This window comes from Triticum urartu, chromosome 5A, assembly GCF_056163025.1.
Source record: "Triticum urartu cultivar PI428250 chromosome 5A, HENAU_Tu73, whole genome shotgun sequence".
NCBI lineage: Eukaryota > Viridiplantae > Streptophyta > Magnoliopsida > Poales > Poaceae > Triticum > Triticum urartu.
The window spans coordinates 561,577,559-561,596,568 of NC_141877.1; the positions used below are offsets into that span (position 1 = coordinate 561,577,559).

General features: G+C 43.5%; 2 protein-coding genes across 2 annotated transcripts; both read right to left on the reverse strand.

The window, feature by feature from the left end:
- Positions 1-11,200: 11,200 nt before the first annotated feature.
- On the reverse strand, positions 11,201-14,284 carry LOC125507358 (uncharacterized). Its single transcript, XM_087521725.1, has 4 exons — positions 13,085-14,284; positions 12,669-12,846; positions 12,403-12,537; positions 11,201-12,312 (listed from the first exon to the last, which is right to left on the reverse strand). The coding sequence occupies exons 1-4, from the start codon at positions 13,127-13,129 to the stop codon at positions 11,957-11,959; spliced, it is 714 nt and encodes a 237-aa protein (XP_087377851.1). The 5' UTR covers positions 13,130-14,284; the 3' UTR covers positions 11,201-11,956.
- A 419-nt stretch (positions 14,285-14,703) lies between these two features.
- On the reverse strand, positions 14,704-18,724 carry LOC147972876 (uncharacterized). The gene is made up of 3 exons (XM_087523812.1): positions 18,347-18,724; positions 14,890-15,047; positions 14,704-14,817 (listed from the first exon to the last, which is right to left on the reverse strand). Exons 1-3 carry the CDS (start codon positions 18,707-18,709, stop codon positions 14,781-14,783), a joined length of 558 nt encoding a protein of 185 aa, XP_087379938.1. The 5' UTR covers positions 18,710-18,724; the 3' UTR covers positions 14,704-14,780.
- Between the last annotated feature and the right edge of the window lie 286 nt (positions 18,725-19,010).

Here is a 19,010-nt window from a genome sequence, read left to right on the forward strand (position 1 = left end):
GTTTGGACTCCGTTTGATATTCCGTTTCTTCGAAACACTGAAATAGGCAAAAAAACAGCACTTCTGGGCTGAGCCTCCGGTTAATAGGTTAGTCCCAAAAATAATATAAAAGTGGAAAATAAAGCCCAATATAATCTAAAACAGTAGATAATATAGCATGAAGCAATCAAAAATTATAGATACGTTGGAGATGTATCAAGTATGAAATCAGAAGTATGAGGCCGAAACCTTCCTCGTCTGAGCATGGCAGGAGTAGGATTTCGGGGGCCCTGTAGTTGTGAACCTCCACGGGCCGCGTACTTGAATGGCCGGAGGAGGCGTCGATGAACGCCATGGTGCGGCAGTGAAGCTGCACCGGTAGTAGTCTGCGTGGTGGTGGGGGAGCCTCTGCCTGGTAGCGTCATCAAGGAGATGGAGGAATGGGGCAGTGACCCATTGACGCGTGCGGACGGTTGGGTCGTGGTTTGTGAGGTCCCCTGCTCGGGACAGTGGCGGCCGATCCACATCGCCGATTGTGGTGACCGGGGTGGACCACTGCAAGAAGGTAGGATGGGCTCTCCGATACACCACTGTTGACAAAACCAAAGCCAAACAACGAGCCATTAGAGAGCAGAAATATTCCATTGGTTATCAAATGTATTTCTGAATATTGCCACTACATGTTATCAAGAGGTTGGGTAAGACAAGCATCCATAGCATAATGAAGCGTGGCATATGCATCATGCATTCATGTCTATAAAAGGTGAGCCCTTCAGGTTGGAAATCTTCAGAAACCATCCATTCATTGACGTACTCTGAAATGTTCACAAGACAATTAGAGTATCAATTGGTAGAGGAAATATTGGTTTCACACGCAAGAGAGAAAAAATAGATATTGATGGGAGAACGGGCACGCGGGAGCGTAGATGGGCAGCAATGCTCCGACCTGTCGAATACAGCCCAAAGAAGTAACCTCCCACCGCCATCCATCTGTAGATGCAGGTCGATCCCTCCTCTAGCTTCAGTCCGAGGCCTCCTCCTTCTGCAAGTGGTGGCGAGGTGGCTCGGTGGACGGCGACGGGGTGCGCCGGTGGGGAGCATGGAGCACTGATCGGAGATGAAATCTTCAAGAGAAAAGCCGGTTAGTGCTCTCGTCGGCCACAAATGTCTCTATCTCTCTCCATTAAACACAAGGCTTGATACAAGTACACAAAAACAATTAACTCTCCACAGCGTTGATGCATTTTTGGAAATATAAACTTGGAAGAAGACTGTGAAATTAAAACCAACTAACCAAAACATCGGTTTTTTGCACCTAAACATACAGCTGAACTTCAGACACTGGCTACGAGCACTAGTTACCCGAGCTGTCGTCAAAGCCGAGAGAGTACAAAGGTGACTGGGCATGGCGAGTGCACCAGTGGTTGACGTTGGTTGCCATCAATCTCTCTCATCTGCGGTCATCAAAACCCACGTGGTGTAGGGACGGAAGGATCCCGCGGCCAAAATCCAAGCAGAGCCCAACCGATGGGTGAGGAATTAAGAAGGGAGGAGGGAGATGCTTCCTTCTGCCCTAGCGTGGTTACGGACATATTTTTTAGGACTCCCATGAACCTCTCAAAGGGGAACATATTGTGTAGAAATACGGGCCCCAGGATGACAATCTCGTCGACTAGATGAACTAGGACGTGCGTCATGATATTGAAGAAGGATGGTGGGAACACCAGCTCGAAACTGACAAGACATTGCGCCACATCACTCCTTAGCCTTGGTACGATTTCTGGATCGATCACCTTCTGAGAGATTGCATTGAGGAATGCACATAGCTTCAGAATGGCTAATCGAACATTTTTCGGTAGAAGCCCCCTCAATGCAACCGGAAGCAGTTGCGTCATAATCACGTGGCAGTCATGAGACTTTAGGTTCTGAAAATTTTTCTCTGGCATATTTATTATTCCCTTTATATTCGACGAGAAGCCAGTCGTGACCTTCATACTGAGCAGGCATTCAAAGAAGATTTATTTCTCTTATTTCGTAAGAGCGTAGCTGGCAGGACCTTTATACTGCTTCGGAGGCATGCCGTCTTTTTCGTGCAAACGTTGCAGGTCCTCCCGTGCCTCAGGTGTATCTTTTGTCTTCCCATACACGCCCAAGAAGCCTAGCAGATTCACGCAAAGGTTCTTCGTCACGTGCATCACGTCGATTGAGGAGCGGACCTCTAGGTCTTTCCAGTAGGGTAGGTCCCAAAATATAGATTTCTTCTTCCACATGGGTGCATGTCCCTCAGCGTCATTCGGAACAGCTAGTCCACCGGGACTCTTTCCAAAGATTACGTAGTGTAAATCATTGACCATAGCAAGCACGTGATCACCGGTGCGCATGGCGGGCTTCTTCCAGTGATCTGCCTCGCCTTTGAAATGCTTGCCTTTCTTTCGACATTGATGGTTGGTCGGAAGAAATCGACGATGGCCCAGGTACACATTCTTCCTGCATTGGTCCAGGTATATACTTTCAGTGTCATCTAAACAGTGCGTGCATGCGTGGTATCCTTTGTTTGTCTGTCCTGAAAGGTTACTGAGAGCGGGCCAATCGTTGATGGTCACGAACAGCAACGCCTTAAGGTTAAATTCCTCCTGTATGTGCTCATCCCACGTACGTACACCGTTTCCATTCCACAGCTGTAAAAGTTCTTCAACTAATGGCCTTAGGTACACATCAATTTTGTTGCCGGGTTACTTAGGGCCTTGGATGAGAACTGGCATCATAATGAACTTCCGCTTCATGCACATCCAAGCAGGAAGGTTATACATACATAGAGTCATGGGCCAGGTGCTGTGATTGCTGCTCTGCTCCCCGAAAGGATTAATGCCATCCGCGCTTAAAGCAAACCATACATTCCTTGGGTCCTTTGCAAACTCATCCCAGTACTTTCTCTCGATTTTTCTCCACTGCGACCCGTCAGCGGGTGCTCTCAACTTCCCATCTTTCTTTCGGTTCTCACTGTGCCATCGCATCAACTTGGCATGCTCTTCGTTTCTGAACAGACGTTTCAACCGTGGTATTATAGGAGCATACCACATCACCTTCACAGGAACCCTCTTCCTGAGGGGCTCTCCATCAACATCACCAGGGTCATCTCGTCTGATCTTATACCGCAATGCACCGCATACCGGGCATGCGTTCAGATCCTTGTATGCACCGCGGTAGAGGATGCAGTCATTAGGGCATGAATGTATCTTCTCCACCTCCAATCCTAGAGGGCATACGACCTTCTTTGCTGCATATGTACTGTCGGGCAATTCGTTATCCTTTGGAAGCTTCTTCTTCAATATTTTCAGTAGCTTCTCAAATCCTTTGTCAGCCACAGCATTCTCTGCCTTCCACTGCAGCAATTCCAGTACGGTACCGAGCTTTGTGTTGCCATCTTCGCAATTGGGGTATAACCCTTTTTTGTGATCCTCTAACATGCGATCGAACTTCAGCTTCTCCTTTTTACTTTCGCATTGCGTCCTTGCATCGACAATGACCCGGCGGAGATCATCATCATCGGGCACACCGTCTGGTTCCTCTTGATCTTCAGCAGCTTCACCCGTTGCAGCATCATTGGGCACATCGTCTGGTTCCTCTTGATCTTCACCAGCTCCCCCGTTGCAGCATCACCGTATTCAGGGGGCACATAGTTGTCATCGTACTCTTCTTCGTCGTCGTCTTCCATCATAACCCCTATTTCTCCGTGCCTCGTCCAAACATTATAGTGTGGCATGAAACCCTTGTAAAGCAGGTGGGAGTGAAGGATTTTCCGGTTAGAGTAAGACCTCGTATTCCCACATTGAGTGCATGGACAACACATAAAACCATTCTGCTTGTTTGCCTCAGCCGCATCGAGAAACTCATGCACGCCCTTAATGTACTCGCGGGTGTGTCTTTCACCGTACATCCATTGCCGGTTCATCTGCGTGCATTATATATAATTAAGTGTCCAAATTAATAGAAGTTCATCATCACATTAAAACCAAAGTGCATACATAGTTCTCATCTAACAACATATAGCTCTCCAGAGCATCTAATTAATTAAACCATACATTGAAACTATGTAAAACATTTCAATGCGAAAACAAATGCGATCATAATCGCAACCAAGGTAACAATTGATCCAACGGCATAATGATACCAAGCCTCGGTATGAATGGCATATTTTCTAATCTTTCTAATCTTCAAGCGCATTGCATCCATCTTGATCTTGTGATCATCGACGACATCCGCAACATGCAACTCCAATATCATCTTCTCCTCCTCAATTTTTTTATTTTTTCCTTCAACAAATTGTTTTCTTCTTCAACTAAATTTAACCTCTCGACAATAGGGTCAGTTGGCATTTCCGATTCACATACATCCTACATAAATAAAATCTATGTCACGTTGGTCGGCATAATTTTCATAAACAATAAATGAACCAATAGTTATAAAGATAATATATATACCACATCCGAATCATAGACAGGATGAGGGCCGACGGGGGCAGATACCAAAACCATCGCACTATATAAGATGCAATAATAAAAGTAAGAAAATAATACAAGTATCTATGTAAACATACAAGTAAGAATATTTTTCCTTTCAGAAAGAAGATAAGAACAAGAGGCTCACCACGGTGGTGCCGGCGATGAGCTCGGCGCGGGTGATCGACGGCGGTGAAGACGGGGACGGGGCATGATGGACCGCTAAACCTAGACAAATATTATGGAAAATGGAGCTTGAAGGTCGAGCTTGGTGAGGAGAAAGCTTAAGTAGTGTGGCTCGGGCATTCCATCGAACACCTTGTGTGCATAGGAGGTGAGCTAGAGCACCACCATGCCCTCTCCCCCTCAGCCAGAGAAAAACAGAGCACTAGGGTGCTCTGCTCGCGAGCGAGGGGTATATATAGGCACCTCATTTGTCCCGGTTGGTGACATGAGCCGGGACTAAAGGGGAGCCTTTGGTCCCAGTTCAAGCCACCAACCGGGACCAATGGTGGTGGGCCAAGAGCGAGGCCCATTGGTCCCAGTTCATCCCATCAACCGGGACCAAAAGGTCCAGATGAACCGGGACCAATGGCCCACGTGGCCCGACCGGCCCCCTGGGCTCACGAACCGGGACCAATGCCCACATTGGTCCCGGTTCGGGACTGAACCGGGACTAATGGGCTGACCCGGCTTGGACCAAAGCCCTGTTTTCTACTAGTGTCTCAAAATTTGAGAGAACTCAAATATGAAAATAACGAAATCCCCAACTCTCTCCGTGGGTCCTTGAGTTGCGTAGAATTTCTAGGATCAACCAAAATGCAAAATAAAATATGCTATGCAATGATGATCTAATGCATAACATTCCAAATTGAAAATTTGGGATGTTACAACTTCAAGCATACTAACAAAGCAATTATGTCTTCTCAAAATAACATGGCCAAAGAAAGTTCTCCCTACAAAATCATATAGTCTGGCTATGCTCTATCTTCACCGCACAAAGTATTTAAATCATGCACAACCCCGATAACAAGCCAAGCAATTGTTTCATACTCTAACTTTTTCAATCTTCACGCAATACATGAGTGTGAGCCATGGATATAGCACTATAGGTGGAATAGAATGGTGGTTGTGGAGAAGACAAAAAGGAGAAGATAGTCTCACATCAACTAGGCGTATCAACGGGCTATGGAGATGCCATCAATAGATATCAATGTGAGTAGGGATTGCCATGCAACGGATGCACTGGAGCTATAAGTATATGAAAGCTCAAAAAGAAACTAAGTGGGTGTGCATCCAACTTGCTTGCTCATGAAGACCTAGGGCAATTTGAGGAAGCCCATCATTGTAATATACAAGCCAAGTTCTATAATGAAAGATTCCCACTAGTATATGAATGTGATAACATGAGAGACTCTCTACTATGAAGATCATGGTGCTACTTTGAAGCACAAGTGTGGTAAAAAGATAGTAACATTGTCCCTTCTCTCTTTTTCTCTCATTATATATATATATATCTTTTTATTTGGGCCTTTTCTCCCTTTTTTATGGCCTATTTTCATTTGGGCTTCTTTGGCCTCTTTTATTTATTTTTCATCCGGAGTCTCATCCCGACTTATGGGGGAATCATAGTCTCCATCATCCTTTCCTCACTGGGACAATGCTCTAATAATGATGATCATCACACTTTTATTTTTCTTACAACTCAACAATTACAACTCTATACTTAGAACAAAATATGACTCTATATGAATGCCTCCGGCGGTGTACCAGGATATGCAATATGACAATGATGAATGTGTCATGAACGAAACGGTGGAGAGTTGCATGGAAATATATCTCGGAATGGCTATGGAAATGCCATAATAGGTAGGTATGGTGGCTATTTTGAGGAAGGTATATGGTAGGTGTATGATACCGGCGAAAGATGCGCGGTATTAGAGAGGCTAGCAAAGGTGGAAGGGTGAGAGTGCGTATAATCAATGGACTCAACATTAGTCATAAAGAACTCATATACTTATTGCAAAAATCTAGAAGTTATCAAAGCAAAGTATTACGCGCATGCTCCTAGGGGGATAGATTGGTAGGAAAAGACCATCGCTCGTCCCCGACCGCCACTCATAAGGAAGACAATCTATAAATAAATCATGCTCCGACTTCATCACATAACGGTTCACCATACGTGCATGCTACGGGAATCACAAACTTTAACACAAGTATTCTTTAAATTCACAACTACTCAACTAGCATGACTTTAATATTATCACCTCCATATCTCAAAACAATTATCATGTTTCAATCTTTTCTTAGTATTCAACACACTCAAAAGAAAGTTTCACAAATCTTGAATACCAAGCATATTATTATTAAGCAAATTACCATGCTCTTAAGAGACTCTCAAAATAATTTAAGTGAAGCATGAGAGATCAATAGTTTCTTTAAAACAAATCCACCACCGTGCTCTAAAGATCTAAGTGAAGCACATAGAGCAAAATTATAACGCTCAAAAGATATAAGTGAAGCACATAGAGCAAAATTATAACGCTTAAAAGATATAAGTGAAGCACATAGAGCAAAACTACATACCTCAAAAGATATAAGTGAAGCACATAGAGCAAAACTATAACGCTCAAAAGAGATAAGTGAAGCACATAGAGTATTCTATCAAATTTTAATTCATGTATGGCTCTCTCAAAAGGTGTGTAAAGCAAAGATGATTGTGGCATACTAAGACACAAAGACACAAATAATATAAGATGCTCCAAGCAAAACACATATCATGTTGGTGAATAAAAATATAGCTCCAAGTAAATTACCGATGGAAGTGGACAAAAGAGGGGATGCCTTCCGGGGCATCCCCAAGCTTTGAATTTTTGGTGTCCTTGGATTATCTTGGGGGTTCCATGGGCATCCCTAAGCTTAGGCTCTTGCCACTCCTTGTTCCATAATCCATCACAAGAATTCACCCAAAACTTGAAAACTTCACAACACAAAACTTAAAGTACAAAACTCGTGAGCTCCGTTAGCGAAAGAAAACAAAAGACCACTTCAAGGTACTGTAATGAACTCATTCTTTATTTATATTGGTGTTAAACCTACTGTATTCCAACTTCTCTATGGATTATAAACTATTTTACTAACCATAGATTCATCAAAATAAGCAAACAACACACGAAAAACAGAATCTGTCAAAAACAGAACAGTCTGTAGTTATCTGTAGCTAGCGCAAGATCTGGAACCCCAAAAATTCTAAAATAAATTGATGGACGTGAGGAATTTATCTATTAATCATCTTCAAAAATAATTAACTAAGTAGCACTCTTCAAATAAAAATTACAGCAGTTCTCGTGAGCGCTAAAGTTTCTGTTTTTTACAGCAAGTTCAACAAGACTTCCCCCAAGTCTTCCCAACGGTTCTACTTGGCACAAACACTAATTAAACACAAAAAACACAATCAAAATAGAGGCTAAATAATTTATTTACTACTAAACAGGAGCAAAAAGCAAGGAATAAAAATAAAATTGGGTTGCCTCCCAACAAGCGCTATCGTTTAACGCCCCTAGCTAGGCATAAAAGCGAGGATAGATCTAGGTATTGCCATCTTTGGTAGGCAATCCATAAGTGGCTCTCATGATAGTTTCATATGGTAATTTTATTTTCTTTCTTGAAAGTGTTCCATGCCCTTTTTTAATGGAAATTGAAATCTAATATTCCCTTCCTTCATATCAATAATCGCACCAACCGTTCTAAGGAAAGGTCTACCAAGAATAATAGGGCAAGAAGGATTGCAATATATATCAAGAACAATGAAATCTACGGGCACATAATTTCTATCTGCAACAATAAGAACATCATTAATCCTTCCCATAGGTTTCTTAATAGTGGAATCCGCAAGATGCAAGTTTAGAGAGCAATCATCAAAATTACGGAAATCAAGCATATCACACAAAGTCTTGGAAATAGTAGAGACACTAGCAACCAAATCACACAAAGCATAAAACTCATGATCTTTAATTTTAATTTTAATAGTTGGTTCCCACTCATCATAGAGTTTTCTAGGGATAGAAACTTTCAACTCAAGTTTTTCTTCATAAGATTGCATCAAGGCATCAACAATATGTTCGGTGAAGGCTTTATTTTGACTATAAGCATGTGGAGAATTTAGCACGGATTGCAACAAGGAAATACAATCAATTAAAGATCAACTTTCATAATTAAATTCCTTGAAATCCAATATAGTGGGTTTAGCAACATCTAGATTTTTATTTCTTTCAATCCCACTTTCATCAATTTCATATTAAAGATCTAAATAATCTGAATTTTTAGAATGCCTTCTTGGTAAAGGAAGATCATATTCAGTTTCAACAAGATTCATATTGCAAAATAAAGATTTAATAGGGGACACATCAATAACTTTTAGATCTTCGTCTTGATTTTCATAGGAATTGGAAGAACACGCTTTAATAAAGGCATCTTTGGAAGGACGCATCCCAGCGGTTCTTTCCTTGCACTCATCAATGGAAATTCTCATGGCTTTGAGAGACTCATTGATATCGTGCTTAGGAGGAATAGATCTAAGCTTTAAAGAATCAATCTCAAGAGAAATTCTATCAACGTTTCTAGCCAAATCATCAACTTTAAGCAATTTCTCTTCAAGCAAAGCATTAAAATTCTTTTGTGAATTCATAAACTCTTTAACACTATTCTCAAATTCAGAGGGCATCTTATTATAATTTCCATAAGAGTTGTTGTAGGAATTCACATAGTTATTAGAAGGATTACTAGGATATGGCCTAGGATTAAAATTCCCTCTATAAGTGTTGTTACCAAAATTATTCCTACCAACAAAATTCACATCCATAGATTCATTGTTATTCTCAATCAAAGTAGACAAAGGCATATCATTACGATCAGAACAAACACTCTTAGTAGCAAATAATTTCATAAGTTCATCCATCTCTCCACTCAAAACATTGATTTCTTCTATCGCATGCACTTTTTTATTAGAAGATCTTTCAGTATGCCATTGAGAATAATTAACCATAATATTATCTAGTAGTTTAGTAGCATCTCCTAAAGTGATTTCCATAAAAGTGCCTCCCGCGGCCGAATCTAAAAGATTTCTAGAAGCAAAATTCAATCCGGCATAAAATTTTTGTATAATCATCCACAAATTCAAACCATGAGTAGGGCAATTACGTATCATTAATTTCATTCACTCCCAAGCTTGTGCAACATGTTCATGATCAAGTTGCCTAAAATTCATAATATCGTTTCTAAGAGAGATGATCTTAGCGGGAGGGAAATACTTAGAGATAAAAGCACCTTTGCACTTGTTCCAAGAATCAATACTATTATTAGGCAAAGACGAAAACCAAGCTTTAGCATGATATCTAAGCGAAAAAGGAAATAGCTTCAATTTAATGACATCATTATCGACATCCTTTTTTTTGCATATCACATAAATCAACGAAGGTATTCAGATGAGTAGCGGCATCTTCACTAGGAAGGCCGGCGAATTGATCTTTCATAACAAGATTCAACAAAGGAGTATTGATTTCACAAGATTCAGTATCGGCAAGAGGAGCAATCGGAGTGCTAAGGAAATCATTACTATTGGTATTGGTGAAGTCACACAATTTGGTAGTATCTTGAGCCATCGCGACAAACAAGCAATCCAACACACGAGCAAACAAAATTCAAGCGGGCAAAAGAGGTAAATAGAGAGGGAGGATAGAGAGGGAGAGAGGGCGAATAAAACGGCAAGGGTGAAGTGGGGGAGAGGAAAACGAGAGGCAAATGGCAAATAATGTAATGCGAGAGATAGGGATTGTGATGGGTACTTGGTATGTTGACTTTTTGCGTAGACTCCCCGGCAACGGCGCCAGAAATCCTTCTTGCTACGTCTTGAGCTTGCGTTGGTTTTCACCAAAGAGGAAGGGATGATGCAGCGAAGTAGCGTAAGTATTTCCCTCAGTTTTTGAGAACCAAGGTATCAATCCAGTAGGAGACCACGGTCAAGTCCCTCGTACCTGCACAAAACGATAGCTACTCGCAACCAACGCGATTAGGGGTTGTCAATCCCTTCACGGTCACTTACGAGAGTGAGATCTGATAGATATAATATTTTTGCTATTTTTGGTATAGAGATGCAAAGTAAAAAGTAAAAGCAAAGTAAAAAAAGCAAAGCAATATTAAAGTGATGGAGATTAATATGATGAGAATAGAACCGGGGGCCATAGGTTTCACTAGTGGCTTCTCTCAAGAGTATAAGTATTCTATAGTGGGTGAACAAATTACTGATGAGCAATTGATAGAATTGAGCATAGTTATGAGAATATCTAGGCATGATCATGTATATAGGCATCACGTCCGTGACAAGTAGACCGAAACGATTCTGCATCTACTATTATTGCTCCACTCATCGACCACTATCCGGCATGCATCTAGAGTGCTAAGTTAAAAACAGAGTAACGCCTTAAGCAAGATGACATGATGTAGAGAGATAAATTCATGCAATATGAAATAAACCCCATCTTGTTATCCTCGATGGCAACGATGCAATACGTGTCTTGCTGCCCCTTCTGTCACTGGGAAAGGACATTGCAAGATCGAACCCAAAGCTAAGCACTTCTACCATGGCAAGAACTACCAATCTAGTTGGCCAAATCAAACGGATAATTCGAAGAGACTTGCAAAGATAACCAATTATACATAAAAGAATTCAGAGAAGATTCAATTATTATCCATAGATAGACTTGATCATAAACCCACAATTTATGGGTCTCAACAAACACACAGCAAAAAGAAGATTATATCGAATAGATCTCCACAAAAGAGGGGGAGAACTTTGTATTGAGATCCAAAAAGAGAGAAGAAGCCATCGAGATACTAGCTATGGACCCGAAGGTCTGAGGTAAACTACTCACACTTCATCAGAGAGGCTATGATGATGTACAAGTCCTCCGTGATGACGGCCCTCTCAAACGGAGCTCCGGAACAGGCCCCAAGATGGGATCTCGTGAATACAGAAAGTTGCGGCGGTGGAATTAGGTTTTTGGCCACTCTTCTGTTTGTTTGGGGGTACGTAGGTATATATAGGAGGAACAAGTACGTCGGAGGAGCACCGAGGGGCCCACGAGGCAGGGGGCGCGCCCTAGGGCGGGGGGCATCCCCCACCCTCGTGACCGCCTCTCCGATGCCTTGGCGTAGGGTCCAATTCTCCTGGATCACATTCGATGAGAAAATCACGTTCCCGAAGGTTTCATTCTGTTTGGACTCCGTTTGATATTCTGTTTCTTCGAAACACTGAAATAGGCAAAAAACCAGCAATTCTGGGCTGAGCCTCCGGTTAATAGGTTAGTCCCAGAAATAATATAAAAATGGAAAATAAAGCCTAATATAGTCTAAAACAGTAGATAATATAGCATGAAGCAATCAAAAATTATAGATACGTTGGAGATGTATCAAGTATGAAATCAGAAGTATGAGGCCGAAACCTTCCTCGTCTGAGCATGGCAAGAGTAGGATTTTGGGGGCCCTGTAGTTGTGAACCTCCACGGGACTTGAATGGCCAGAGGAGGCGTCGATGAACGCCATGGTGCGACAGTGAAGCTGCACCGGTAGTAGTCTGCGCGGTGGTGGGGGAGCCTCTGCCTGGTAGCATCATCAGGCAGATGGAGGAATGGGGCAGCGACCCATTGACGCGCGCGGACGGTTGGGGCGTGGTTTGTGAGGTTCCCTGCTCGGGACAGCGGCGGCCGATCCACATCGCTGATTGTGGTGACCGGGGTGGACCACTGCAAGAAGGTAGGATGGGCTCTCCGATACACCACTGTTGACAAAACCAAAGCCAAACAACGAGCCATTAGAGAGCAGAAATATTCCATTGGTTATCAAATGTATTTCTGAATATTGTCGCTACATGTTATCCAGAGGTTGGGTAAGACAAGCATCCATAGCATAATGAAGCGTGGCGTATGCACTGTGCATTCATGTGTATAAAAGGTGAGCCCTTCAAGTTGGAAATCTTCAGAAACCATCCATTCATTGACGTACTCTGAAATGTTCACAAGACAATTAGAGTATCAATTGGTAGAGGAAATATTGGTTTCACACGCAAGAGAGCAAAAATAGATATTGATGGGAGAACGGGCACGCGGGAGCGTAGATGGACAGCAATGCTCCGACCTGTCGAAGACAGCCCAAAGAAGTAACCTCCCGCCGCCACCCATCTGTAGATGCAGGTCGAGTCCTCCTCTAGCTTCAGTCCGAGGCCTCCTCCTTCTGCAAGTGGTGGCGAGGTGGCTCGGTGGACGGCGACGGGGTGCGCCGGTGGGGAGCATGGAGCACTGATCGGAGGTGAAATCTTCAAGAGAAAAGCCGGTTAGTGCTCTCATCGGCCACAAATGTCTCTATCTCTCTCCATTAAACACAAGGCTTGATACAAGTACACAAAAACAATTAACTCTCCACAGCGTTGATGCATTTTTGGAAATATAAACTTGGAAGAAGACTGTGAAATTAAAACCAACTAACCAAAACATCAGTTTTTTGCACCTAAACATACAGCTGAACTTCAGACACTGGCTACGAGCACTAGTTACCCGAGCTGTCGTCGAAGCCGAGAGAGTACAAAGGTGACTGGGCATGGCGAGTGCACCGGTGGTTGACGTCGGTTGCCATCAATCTCACTTGTCTGCAGTCATCAAAACCCACGTGGTGTAGGGACGGACGGATCCCGCGGCCAAAATCCAAGCAGAGCCCAACCGGTGGGTGAGGAATTAAGAAGGGAGGAGGGAAACGACAACAGGGGAGGGTCGCCGGTGATACCACGGCGGCGATTGGTAGAGGAGGCGGCCCCGGCGAAGGTTGGGAGAGGAGATCCAGGGCGACGGCTGTCAGCGGTGCGGGGCCCTGGGCATCGCCCGGGGGCAGCGATGTTGCCTGGGCGGTGAAGCTAAGGGGCCTGGTGAGAGTCGGGGATGGGGGCATGGGCCCTGGGCGATGCTCCAGAGTAGTGTCCCGGCGGCGGGCGGTGGCGCTCGGGAGCAGGGGCCCGGCGGCAGGGGGCGGTGCTCGGGAATAGTGTGGAGGCGACAGAGGTGGTTGGGGCGGAGGGCGCGCGGCACGGTATGGCGTGGAGCTGGCCGGCGCGTGGTGGCGGCGCATCTGGGGCGTCGTCGGTGGTTAGAGACGGGGGGCGGCAGTTGGGAGCAGGGTGGGGGCGCCGCGTGCGGTGGACTGAGGCAGGGCACGCTCAAGGCAGGGCACGCTGTGCCCTCAGGCCCACAATCCACCATCCGCTCCCCATCTGACGGACTGCAGCGAGTCAACCTAAAATTGGACCAGTCCGCTCGATCCTTTTACTTTCTCACGCACGCGATGCACGACGCGCGGCTCGTACTCGCCCTCGCCGAGCCCCATCGAGCGGAGGAGCTCCCGAATCACCCGCGTCTCCCGAGGTTCGTCCGTGGCGGAGGCACCCGCCGCCGCTGCCGACGGAAGAGATGGCCGTCCGCCGCCGCCGTCCATGGTTCGCTGGCATCCCCTTCCTCAGTTCCACGCGCGATGACGCGAGGCGAGCTGCTGGTCCCGTCGCTGAGGGGAAAGGAGACGAGCTGCTCCGGCTGCTCCTCCAGGACATGAGGAAACGACCTCGACGGCCGCCCACCTCTGGCTGCTCCATCCGCCTACCCTCTGGCGGCTGCCTCCGCACGTTCTGAGGCCCGTCCGCCCGCCCGCTCGGACTACCACGGGCGCCCTGGACAGAAGCAGCGAGGACATGTCTATACTACACACGAACAGCAAACTCATTTAGCAGTTAGCATTGGACAACTCCAGGATACAAAATTCAGTAAAATGAAAATAGGGACAGCATCAATAAAGTGTTTAATCTGCAGAATTTAGTACCGAAAATGAACTGAAGAAGAGTTGAACTGAGGCATTCATTAGACAATCAATTAGAAAATAAAATCAAAATGAATTGAACAATGTACAATCTTTGAGCATTAGTAACTCAAATTTGGCAACAACAATCTGTTCTTACATAATCCTTGAAGTACATAAATTAGGCCAATCTACTGGCACACTTAGGCCATGAAAGACTATAGTCAGCCCCCAAAATCCAAAATACTATTGTCATCTTTGTTCAAAATACTAGTCAAAATGTCCAAAATACTATCTAACAAGCTTGTACATGTTAGAACAGATCTTCATCATAAACACCACCAGGGGGAGCCATCAACAGTTGTGTGTACCTGACATTTGCTTGAGGCTGTACAACATTATCCTTCTCCACTCTTACTTGAGACCATGTGCCATCATTTTTCTTTTGTTGCTACCATGAAAATTCCAGTTTTTAGTCTAGGAATGAGTGGTAACAATATATTATGTATAGATGGGAACATACCTTTGCTGTTTTTTTTTGGACGAGGCACCTTTAGTTAGTTTGCGCTTCCCCATGTGTAACTTATCAAGCCAACCTCTCTTTATCCTCAAGTTTTTTGATTGAACCTCTTTTTTCTTGAGCTTTGCGGCACTAAGAAACTCACTAGTTAGTTGCACACACTACTAGGGAAAAGTCTAGCAGCAGCGCAGGTTTTAGACCTATCAGTAGCGCAGGGTTATGCGCTATTGATACGCCGCTAAAGCTAACGTGTAGCAGTAGCGTGCCTCCTCCCACGCTACTGCTAAATCGACTTAGTAGTAGCGAGTTCCCGGAGGAGCGCTACTGGTAATTAGTAGTAGCGCTTCTCCCTGCCCGCGCTGCTACTATTATTTCGTATTTTTTTTTAATTTCATGTTGTATTCGTACACCTTTACATAAGTTTTCATACAACAGAAATTTAGAAATTGTTTTTACATCATAATGAGTTATTACATCGCGGGGTGAAAGAACCGGTAGACTAGTTTCAAGTGGATGGACATCCACTTGAAACTAATCCGCGGTTCTTTCACCCAATGATATAATAAATATCATCATCATATTATTGGTCACTAGTCGTAATCACAAGTACTCCTCACATCATCAACTCTAACACATTGTATCACATAAAAAACATATTGTACCTCATAGGACCTACTACATTCTCTTAGGACCTACTATATTCTCTAAGGTAAAATAGCAAAATACAAGATAGCCCCTGACTCTCCATTATGGAGAATGGAGATTATCCTGTCTCCAATTCTTGCCTTTCGCTTAATGTTACTTCCAAGAACCTCCTTGCGAATGTCCAAACATTTTTCCATTCTTTGATTAGCATGTGTTCACCGCTTTTAGAAATCCGATATGCACAGGTGAGCTCCTTAGATTCACCTGGCTGTATGTTCATAACTGCAAGGCGACCATTCTGATACATCAGATGAGTCACACAATCCATCGGGATTTCCTATTGAAAGACATAGTAATAACTTCGTAGTTAGCAATGATGTACTAGTTTTAGGAGTATGCAAAAGATGCACGGATGTCGTAATAGTAAAAAATCTTACCAGGGTATCTCCATAGAATTTAACGTGGTTCAACACGTGCACTAGTGGCACGTATTCACCATAATTTGGAGGAGTTCGATAATAGGTATTGTAATTCTCAAGAAAAGTACAATAAGCAATCAGATGACTTTTCTCCTTATAAGTTAATTTGGAGCCATCAGTGTAGTGGGTTTTGTCTACCATCTTCTGCACATTCTTTGAAGATTCAAAATAAGCTGTCAATGGAAATAAGCTGTCAACTATTTTGAAATAAACAATATAAATTAGTTAATAAGTATGTTTGAGAAACTCACATTGCGGTAGAATCGGAAGCGTATCAACAAGGACTCAGATGTCCATATTGTCTTGCTCGATGTCAGGATTACCAAGATCCATGGTGACAATCATACCCTCATAAAACCATACATTTTGCAAAGTGCTTCCCAATTTTCGCAACCAAAATGGGTTACGCTCTGAGAATTGTACAGATTTACTTCAAAATCGATATCATGATGGGTCCTTACGTGTATTTTCTTTGTTTCATAATTTTCATGGTATTCAAAACCCATCCTCTCCAAGACATAGCGTCTTGCATGGCATGGGATAAGCTAGTCGAATTGTAAAAGATGAAAATTAGATGTTGAAATAGTTGAAGTCATGCTTAATTATGAAAAAATACACTTGTCGTTGTTGCGTACCGTTTCAACATCGAAGGTCTCCTCGAGCTTAATGCTGAAGTGCCGATCTTCATCCAGCTCAACGAACCTGTCGCACATACCTCGGTCATCGTGGCACCAGCTGCACTCCCCCGGGAGACTGTCGTCGTCCGAGTACGACATTTCCAACGTTCATAATTCAAAGATTAAACTTGTACATATTCTAGCACAAGTCATGCCTAAATTCATAGAAAACTCTGGCATGACCTTTGCTAAAAAAAGGACATATCGAGCGTCTGAAATTTGCCAAAACGGAAATTAATCAACACTCCGGCAAAATATAGGCCACTCGAAGGTGTAACCAAAACATGAAATAATTGCTTAAACTAAAAAATAACAACAAATATGACATGTTCAACTAGTTCTATTAATTCAACTAGTTCTTACTAAATATAAATTTAGTATAAAAATAAAAAAACTAGTTCTTTCTAAAAATAAAGTAGTTCAACTAGTTATTAATTTACTTACTATACTAGTTCAACTAAAACTTAACTAGTTCAACTAAAACTAAACTAGTTCTATTAATTCAACTCGTTCTTACTAAATATAAACTTACTATAAATAGAAAGAAACTAGTACATCTAGTACTACTAATTAGCATCTAACTACTACATCTACTACTAATTAACATCTACTACTGCTAATTATACAACTAGTTTACCATCACTACTAGTAATTAATAGCCACTACTTCTAAAAATCATTATCTATGAACCCTAGATTAACATATACTACTACTAAAATCATCTACTAACTAAGCAAAGAGAGAGGGGGTGGGGGCTTACAGAGGGAGAGACGATGGCGGGGAGGTGCTCGGCGATGGAGGGGCGGCGAGGGCGGGCTCGGGTCGGGAGGCGGCGGTCTTGGGCGGCGGGCTCAGTCAAGGGCGGTGGCGGTGAGGTCGAGGGCGGTGAGAGTGTGGTCGAGAGCGGCGGCGGGCGGCGGCGGTGAGGTTGAGGGCGGGCTCGGGCGGCGGCGGTGAGGGCAGGCGCGCTCGGGCTCGGGCGGTGGCGACAGGAGTAGGGGAACAGGCCGGGGGGGAAGGAGGACTTAGCGAAATTTTGAGCTGGGGGGTGGTTAACTCGAACTAGCAGTATCGCTCATATGGAAAACGCGCTATAGCTAACTTATCTATAGCGCGCTTCAGTGAAACCCACTACTGCTAATGGAAGCAGTTATATCAAAAATATACATTGGTCATCATTGATCTTTTTGTGTATAATCTAAATAGTCAACATGAATCCTCTCTGTACCTGTATAGGTACAGGCGAGGATTCATATTGCAACCACAAATCATACACATATAGTTCAATGAAGACCAAGTGCTCGAGATAGGTTGAGAAGTAGCATATTTAAGGTGGTAAACACCTTGTTCGCTTAGCAGTATGGGACTAAACTTAATTAGTTGCGGTGATACTTAGCAGTAGCGTGTTTTGAAGAAAACCGCTGCTACTAAGTTCTTTAGCAGTAGCGCGTCCATGGGAAGGGCGCTACTACTATATCTAGCCCGGGGGCAACACCGTGGCAATTATAGTAGAAGCACTCTTTCACCTAGAGCGCTACTGCTACTTAGTCATTAGTAGCGCTCTTTTTTGAAGCTCGCTACTGCTAATTAGCAGTGGCATTTGTTTTTAAGCCGCGCTGCTGCTAAGATTCTGTGTATAAGGTTTTCCCTAGTGGTGACATTTGGGTCAACATTTTCTAGGTCATCACATGGCTTGTTCGTAGCATCTGTAGTTGCATTGAGTTTCTCCTCTAGTTGTGGACCAACGCAATCAAGTGCATCTTCTAATATCAAACCACACTCAAGAGAGTTGGCTACTTTAGCTGCCATAGTGTGAAACTTGTGATACACACCCCTGTACCAAAGTTGAGCTTCAAACTTTGGATTCTCTACCACATTCCTTCCTTGTCTATCTTGTATGCTTCCATTGTGTGCTTCTCTAGTCCATCTCTTTAAGACATAATGTGTTGGTAATGTCTTTATATTCATCAAGTCAAGAACTTTGAGACCATGTCCACGCAATATTCCTGTCCGATTGAACATTCCACAACTACATGAAGCTGTTTTGGTCAAAGGATCACCAATCACTATGCGCTCCTCCTTTCTAAATCACCATGCAAAATCCCAATAGCAACCCCAAATTTGTTATTTCCATCCAACACTCTAGCGCATGCAGCCATGGATCTCTCATATTCACTTTGAAAATATTCAAAGATAATGGAGTGTATTCTTTTCTTGCTAGCACCAACATAGGTGTGTGCATCAAGATTCTTGGCAACTTCTTCCTTTGATCAAATTAAGATTGCAATTCCATTATTCTTTTTACCTCCACTGTCCTCTCAAA

What these genes read in the sequence shown, in the direction of transcription:
- LOC125507358 (XM_087521725.1), bottom strand. Translation starts at nt 13,129, where the DNA reads ATGCCCAGTCACCTTTGTACTCTCTCGGCTTCGACGACAGCTCGG. An exon ending in CGGCTTCGACGACAGCTCGG is followed by an intron (nt 12,847 to 13,084) that starts GTAACTAGTGCT and finishes TTTCTCTTGAAG; the next exon opens with ATTTCACCTCCGATCAGTGC. An exon ending in ACCCAACCTCTGGATAACAT is followed by an intron (nt 12,313 to 12,402) that starts GTAGCGACAATA and finishes TTTTGTCAACAG; the next exon opens with TGGTGTATCGGAGAGCCCAT.
- LOC147972876 (XM_087523812.1), bottom strand. Translation starts at nt 18,709, where the DNA reads ATGTTCAATCGGACAGGAATATTGCGTGGACATGGTCTCAAAGTTCTT. An exon ending in TAGAAAATGTTGACCCAAAT is followed by an intron (nt 15,048 to 18,346) that starts GTCACCACTAGG and finishes TTTCCCTAGTAG; the next exon opens with TGTGTGCAACTAACTAGTGA. An exon ending in TCCAAAAAAAAACAGCAAAG is followed by an intron (nt 14,818 to 14,889) that starts GTATGTTCCCAT and finishes TTTTCATGGTAG; the next exon opens with CAACAAAAGAAAAATGATGG.